The sequence below is a fragment of the Aspergillus melleus genome, assembly GCF_016097325.1.
Source record: "Aspergillus melleus strain CBS 546.65 chromosome Unknown contig4, whole genome shotgun sequence".
Classification (NCBI taxonomy): Eukaryota; Fungi; Ascomycota; class Eurotiomycetes; order Eurotiales; family Aspergillaceae; genus Aspergillus; species Aspergillus melleus.
In genome coordinates, this window is record NW_025763373.1 from 2,779,262 (window position 1) to 2,787,123 (window position 7,862).

The window sequence follows — 7,862 nt, forward strand, 5'->3', positions numbered from 1 at the left end:
CCTGTATACATTGTTGGTAGGTTTCACAAATCCTCCTCCGTGACTGTATCCTCATATTAAATCAAATACAGGCGTTCCGGGTGCAGGGAAGGGTTCTTTATGTGCCAGATCAGGAGTTTAGTACGACTTTTTCATCTCTCTGTTGGTGATTTGCGGCCAGAACTAATCAGAACTGGCTCTCTAGGACCCAAAACCGTCGATACTGTCAAAACAACACACTCGTTCCAGTGAACGAGCTGATACAAGTTTTCCGCAACAAGATCGAGAGTATCGGAAAAAAGAATGAGAGGCTTCTGCTTGACGGTCTGCGTCGTTGTATAGATCAAGAAGCGCGTCTGGAGCATGAAGTACTGACTCGAACCTATATTATCGTTGTATCTTAATAAGTGTAGATCGGCTCCCCAGACCTATCGGCTCCCCAGACCTAGTAATTCTGTTGAATTGTCCAGAAGCAATCATCAATGAACGATTTCTGAATCGCAAACTACCCGAAAGAAACGACGGCGAAGACGCGTTCGATAGCCGTTACCGTTACACTATGGAGACCTCAGTCCTCTCACGTTATAGCGAAAGAGCAATATCATTGACGAAGAAGATGTCACAATACGGCTAGAAAACTGTAACTAATTCTAGGCAGGTCGAAACCAACGGTTACATCGACGCATCCCATGCCAAATTACCGACTGGTCTATTGGGAAGAAATGGGGCAAGGGAGAGTAATGCGGAAGTAACAAACAATGCCCGTGGATCTGAGCTCCACATAGCGTAAAGATATGCAACGGTCTATAGCATCTATGAAGAGGCCAGTCAGGATATCTTCAAACCTAGATTTAACATCTTGAGTACAATGGAATGGGACTCGGCTCACCTGAGCTTTTATGAAGGTCAAATGAGCTGTAGCCATCTCTTACAACGTTGAATTTTTTTGCTGTCGCTTACGTAATACGGACTTCTAGAAAGGCGGGTTCCGCTAAACCCCTGCACAGGTAAACATCCAAACTCCAAAGCCATCGATTCCTTCGTCCCTACCTAAGGTCTTATTCCCTCCCAAAGCTATCATCTCCGTTTTTGCGTCGTCTGTTAGTATAAATTTATCAACCCCTTGTTTTCTGTTCGCTTCCCGGATTTCCACTGACTATGACATTAACGCGATACCCATCCTAGTCACTCGTTAATACAGTTTCAGAACGCACGCTCTGGCGGACCGATCTTCTTGAAGTCCTTACACACAGCGCCCGGCAATATTGTTCGCGGGTGCCTGAGGTGTATTGAAATGTCTCTCATTGAGGTGGAGAGGAAGTTCCAGCGTCTTGCTGTCAAAGATTTAATGCTTGATGGGGGGATACCGCCGTTTCGGAGTCTGAAGTACTGTGGCAAACAAAAGATTCACGATATCTATTACGACAAGGCAGATATGCTTTCTTCCTGTGGTCTCTGGGTACGCCAAAGGAATAATCACTGGGAAGCAAAAATCAAGAGGGGCGGTAATTACATCAATTCCAAATTTGAGGAACTTTCTTCCCCGGTCAGCATTGCTCGTCGCTTGGAAGAATTGACCGGCATTCGGGCAAGTGGTCATCAAAATTTCGGACTCCAACCAATGGCCTCCTTTACTACGCTGCGCGAGAGCTGGCAAGCGGACGAAAAGTTTACTATTGTGCAGGATGTCATGGACTTTGGTCATACAGTGGGTGAAGTAGAACTTCAATGTCGTCTGGACAGTTCGGGTTCCGGCTCCGAGGCCTGTCGTGATGCTAAGATGGCGCAAATGGACGCGGAAATTGTGGCTTTCATGAAGCGCTACCTTTGGGCGTTTATCCTGGGCGTCCCGAAGGGAAAGTTGACAGCTTACTTCGAGAGGACCCGGTCTAAGTGAGACGCAACTTGTAGCTTTCAGTTCCCCTTGTTAATTGATCACCCAGGTTTGACTTTATACAGGCCTTAATAAAATCTACCCTGTCCTCAATGTCCACCATGTCCCTGGCAGTGTCCTGAATCGGAGCCCGGATCCTGAAGAGCGGTTAAAAATGCCTCGCTCAACGTGTTCCACTCATCCAAATCTCTACACGTAACCCGAATGTGGTCAACACCCCTCGTATTTCAGAATGTCGGTATAGGGGGCAAAAATAACTTGTGTGGGACAACACAACTCCGATTATGTATATACTCTAATTAAAACATTTGCACGAAGGTGCAGAATGATATTTACGAAGCCATTCCCAGCTAGGAAGTAAAACGGTCGCGGTTTTGTAAACTCCAAAACCAGAGAAGATCTCCCGAGGTATCTTGTATGATTTTAGTGGGGCCTTATTGGTTCCGTCACAAAACCCCGCTAGACTCGCGCTTGGCCATGCATAAAGGTGCAATCCTTCGGCAATGGCAGGGAATAAGATCCTCTCTATCCCCGTCGTATCTGTTCTTCAGCAGCTATCTCAAGAATGGCTTTGTGCGTCGTTCCGCCTGAGCTCATCGCGATCATAATCCGTGACCTTCCAGTTAGCGATGTGAAGCAACTGTCTTCCACCAATGCTAAATTGAGACAGTTTTGTTTAAAGCCTCTTTTTCGCGAAGTTGGATTCGATCTTTCGTATGTGGGAATGCAACTGCTACAGCAATTTATGACCTCTGGGATATGTGAATATGCCACTTGCATACATATAAGGGTCTGCCAATTTTCATGGTCTGGTAATTAATCCACGCTTGGTTACGAATCAATGTATCACGAAGCAGCCGTATGGAACAACATGATTTATTCCAATGCTAAGATACTTCTAGGTGGGATGGGCCGTAGTCAAAACAACGACCCCGTCGAAACCAACACAATGGTTTCTATTCTCTCATCTGCTCTCGCTGCTCTGTCAAGCTTGACCGACATAGCAGTTGACTTCAGTCGGATACCAAAGAGCACTCCTTTTGAGTTGCACAACGACCCGACAAGCACGGCTACCAACTGGGGAATGCTTGAGTATCAAGTGGAATGCATTCAGATTGCAGTTCAGCATGCGAGTAATCAGGGTCTTTCTCTCCATCGGATTCGTCTATGCGGCCTCGAAAACCCTTACTTATCACCGAGTATGCCCGGCCTCAGATCATCTCTTGAAAGATTATTGCGTGATGCCCGCATACTGCATGTAAGTGGAAGCAGTTTCCCTCTCAATCTGCTCCAATATAGCATGTTCAATCTCTGTCGACTTGAGATAAGCCGGATGATGGTTCCAATTCAGACCCTGGCAGTTTTCCTCAACACTAATAAAAGTTGCATCAAGGATGTGGATTTCGATTCGGTGCGAGTTGTCGGGCTCAATGTTGCGGTCGCAGAGCCACTCAGACTCACTTTAGACAAAGTTCATGATATTATTTTAGCACGCAGTTCTGGTTCTAGTCCCTAATGTGATGTATTCTTTCCAAAATACTGGCATTTCTCTACAAAATTGCAATCTTTCCTGTCCTTCTGCCTGCTCTTTAACCCTATTCACAGTTTATCGGTCATGATATGCCGACTTACCGTGAAGGGTAAAATACTATAGCATAAAGTAGAGTGCACAGCTGAGGGGCAACCTATCGTCAAAAGGTCGCTTCGATCATCTCATTTAACCTTACCGACAATTCTATCACAGTAGTGGCGGAGTCTGGACATGTTCCTCGGACTTAGCCACAATTTATCTAATGCAAAAACAGGTATCAATTCATTCCAGTGAATCCATTCTACAGCTTGATCCCCAGCTAGCCGAAAAAGAAGAAAAAGGATAGCCAAAATCATCACTGCTACAAAATCCAAAGTCACAAGTTGTTTATCGGGGCACTAACCATAAATTCCCTCTTAACATTCAAGAGCAGTGGTGACCATCTCATGTAGCCTTCAGGCTTGGAACATGGGCTTTTCATCGAAGGAGAAAGCGACGGAACCAAATCAATGGGAGGGGCATTTCACTATAGCCCTTTTCTATCCACGTCCAACGGCTCGTACCTTCAGGGCCGACAACTCTGTGCCAGTCTGCATTATCTTTCACAATATCGGGAAACCATTCCTGGAGAACTTTCCCCCCTGTCCAGTTACCCCCGCGCGCCAATGCCTCTGTGACGGCAGGAAGAAAGATACTTAGCCCCGTGGATTTTCCTATAACGTAACGATCGTCATCTGCAACTAGATTGTCTTCCGTGGCGTAGTAGTATGCCAAGTAATTTGGTTCATACGGCACCGCAGATGCTGTATCAGGTGAAGCTTCATTCCCTCCGAATACATGCACATCAGCGTGCAACACCGCGTCGGAGAGGCCCGGGGGTGTTGGGATGCCACTTATGCTCAGCTGTGCTGCTTTGACGCAGTTGCCGATTCGCCCACATTTGCCCGCGGCACCAGTAATTCCGTCTGTATCACCAGTGGGCTGGGAGCTGACGCCAGACGGAACATCGAGCGGAAAGATAGTGAGGTTCAAATTCAATTCACAGCCCAATGAGAGGGCTTTCTCCTTGATAGCCGAAAGTTTCATATCCATATCTTTGCGCATTGTGGATATCTTTCCCTGATTGAGGGTCCCGACAATATAGAGAACATCCACATCTCCTTGTCCTTTCGGCCGAGGGGGGAGTTGGTCGTAGCACAATTGGATCCCCTCGTTCGTGATGTCGTGAGCATGGATTAACCGGAACTTTCCACATTCTTTCATTTGGCGAAGTTCACATTGGTGATTTTGGATAGAATGTGATGCTGGAAGATCCATTTCATGCAGTACAATAACTTTTGTGATCGTGAGTCGCCCTCTCTCGCGGTGAAAATAACGGTGGTAATAACCCTGCAGTGATGAGATCAATATACCAGCAAAAAGAATCGACCTTGGGATAATTACACTCAGAGGCCCCTTTGGCATGAAACAAGAAATTTGGTGCTTGCAATGCAGAAGATGGAGAGACTCCAAAGTGTCCTAAGTGCAAGCCAGGGAAAAGCGTTCAAATATATCTTAAGACTCGATCCAGCCAGTCAATCATCCCAATGATTCAACTCACGCAGGATAAAAGCAGTTACGATATATGCTCATGAAAAAGAATCAATTGATAGCCTCGAGTAATAAACCGGCTTGGTTTATTACAGTTCTAGATCCTCAAAATCTAGGCCGGCTGGGAAAGGAGGTCAGCTGCCTACAAAAAATGTCCGGTCCCATGATACGACCCTCTGCATTAGGAGAGCGAGAGTTCGAACTAGTGGCTGTTGGTCGGTTAAAGGAAATACAATGTCTTTTCTAGTAACTGGAGGATGCAAATATACCATTCGTATTACAATATGCTTGGATACCACTGCGTGAACAGAAAAAACGTATCAACTCGGACTTGTGTTTCCCATCCTATTCTACCCTGCTTTCGACTGGAACCGAGCGCAACGATCGGGTAAACTGTCTTGTATATGACCAGAGCCTTTCTTCCGGGTAGACCACGGACGGGGGGCTTCCCGATCGAACCTCCCTGGTTTCGTAGACTGTGCACTAGTAGCTGGCGTGCCGTTCTAGTTGGATCGAGAGAAAGTCACGCATGATGTATGCCGCCTTGCTTAGGCCCCTGGCAGAGAGTCCCAAGCTATATAAATAGCACCACTTTTCTCCACTCGTTTCGCAAATCCGCTGAAACCCTTCTTCAGAAGCAACCATCAGTTTATTGCTCCCGGATTTCTGCCTCTTGGTTTTTGTTATTCATCAGCTCTACAAAGGCAAGCAGTATACCCTCCGTTGACTGACAATGACTAGCCCTTGTCATTTTTCATGTAAGGACAGCAAGCTTGATGGCTCTCAGAAGCAAGCGACGGTGGTAGGACTCTACGGAATATGCGGAGCAGGGAAATCATGTTTACTTAATCGACTGAAAAGGGAACTGGGCGAAGATTCATTTCAATATTATGAAGGCTCTGCTGTCATTGCTAATGTCGTTCCTGGTGGACTTGAGGTCTTCCGGTCATTGCAGGAGGGAGACAAAGCCCGCTGGCGGAAGTATGCCATTGAACGTATCCGACAAAACGCAATCCAAACTGGAAAGACTGCCGTGGTTACCGGGCATTTTATGTTTTGCTCTGAGCAGGGTACTTTGGAATCAGTCGTCACCGAGGCCGACCTTGAGGTTTTCACGCATATACTGTATTTGGATAACCCCGCCGACATGGTGTGGCAGCGGCGCCAGCAGGATACTGAAAGAGCCAGACCAGAGTTGCCCGTTCAAATACTGCACCGATGGCTAGAGACCGAAAAAGAAACGTTGCGCCAGCTTTGTTATGACCACAGCATCCGGTTTTTCCTCGCCTCACCCAGCAAAGTCGTTGATATAAAGAATTTATTGATCAACTTCAACGAGGACAACGAAAGCCTAAATCTAAGCATCGCAACGGAATGTCTTGATACTTCTTTGCGGCTTTCTTGTGGTGATACGATTGACACATTTCTCGTCTTGGACGGGGACAAAACCTTGACAGCCGAAGATACCGGGGAAATACTGTGGCGGGCACATCTTCCCCAGGAGAACGGTGCTACGCCACTGAAGGCAATTTTCAGCAGCCAGTTGAGATACTCATACTCTGCATTCCGTCAAGTCTCTTTGCTTTATGAGCAGACATTTGATCATGACGAGTTCGATCGAATATGCTCTCGCGTGGCGACTTCAGTCAATCTTTATCCGGAAATGCTATCGCTGCTCCGAAATGTCCAGTTTAAAGATAATGTCGGCGCAGTAATTGTCACCTGCGGACTAAGTGCAATCTGGACTAAGATACTCGAGCACAATAGAATCTTCGGAAGTTTTGTCATCCTCGGAGGTGGTCGGATCTCTGATGGGTTCGTCGTCACTCCGGGTGTGAAGGCTGCGATAGTGGACCATCTCAAGCAGGTGTACTGTGCATATGTTTGGGCTTTTGGGGACAGTCCACTAGACCTAGATATGCTTGGCAAGGCCGATGAAGCTATTGTTGTTGTTGGCGACGTTAGCAGAAGAAGTCGGTCAATGGAGACTGAACTGGGAACTGTGATCGACAATGGCCTACTGCGAGCACGTCAATTACTCCTACCCGAAGGGGTACCATTGCGGCTGGACGCAGAAAGGCTCCCAACCATTCGACTGGAGACACTGATCAGCTCAGTGAATTTTGAATTCCCTGTGCTCCACAGCACTGAGACGAAAACGGCGAAGTTGTTAGCGACACCCATGCGTGACTCTAGAATTAGCGGCCCTGCCCTCCGGACAGCGCATCGACGTGTGGGATACCACTTGTCAATAACCCACTTGGCCGACCTACTAGGCCTCCAGGAAATCCAAATACCTCATGTTCAGGGGTATGGCACCGACGGATTTGAATTGTTCCAGGAGTCGAGAGCTGTGATAATAGCTGTGATGCGGGCAGGGGAACCGATGGCTTTCGGGGTCAGTGAAGCATTTCCAGCCGCAATGTTTCTCCATGCCAGCCGTGTGACAGATATTGAGAATGAACATATACATGACAGAACTGCGGCGATTCTTGTGGATTCTGTCATCAATACTGGGAAGACTGTGTTGCAAATGGCACGTCATATCCGTAAGATCCATGGGACCATACGGATTGTGATATTGGCTGGTGTGGTTCAGAAGCATGCTATAGCCCCCCGCAGCCCCCTTCACTCATTCGCGCGCAATCAAAAGATCGAACTCGTTGCTCTTCGTCTATCAGAAAACAGATATACGGGAAGGGGGGCGACAGATACAGGACACAGGCTCTTCAACACAACACAGCTGATCTGATGGGAGCCTGACATCAATTCCATGTTTGTGCTACTTTGCGGATATGCTTTGAAGCTGTGGATTTGGATTTTGTTTCAAATAACAGATGATTTCATAGTTATGGTCGTTCTTCTACG

General features: G+C 47.1%; 2 protein-coding genes across 2 annotated transcripts; one reads left to right on the forward strand and one right to left on the reverse strand.

Annotated features, from left to right (window-relative positions):
* Nucleotides 1-1,273: 1,273 nt before the first annotated feature.
* Nucleotides 1,274-1,876, forward strand: LDX57_007817 (thiamine-triphosphatase; the record flags this gene model as incomplete). Its single annotated transcript, XM_046089534.1, has 1 exon — nucleotides 1,274-1,876. One exon carries the CDS (start codon nucleotides 1,274-1,276, stop codon nucleotides 1,874-1,876), a length of 603 nt encoding a protein of 200 aa, XP_045945505.1.
* Nucleotides 1,877-3,881: 2,005 nt separating this feature from the next.
* On the reverse strand, nucleotides 3,882-4,508 carry LDX57_007818 (uncharacterized protein; the record flags this gene model as incomplete). The annotated part of the gene is made up of 1 exon (XM_046089535.1): nucleotides 3,882-4,508. One exon carries the CDS (start codon nucleotides 4,506-4,508, stop codon nucleotides 3,882-3,884), a length of 627 nt encoding a protein of 208 aa, XP_045945506.1.
* Nucleotides 4,509-7,862: the final 3,354 nt, after the last annotated feature.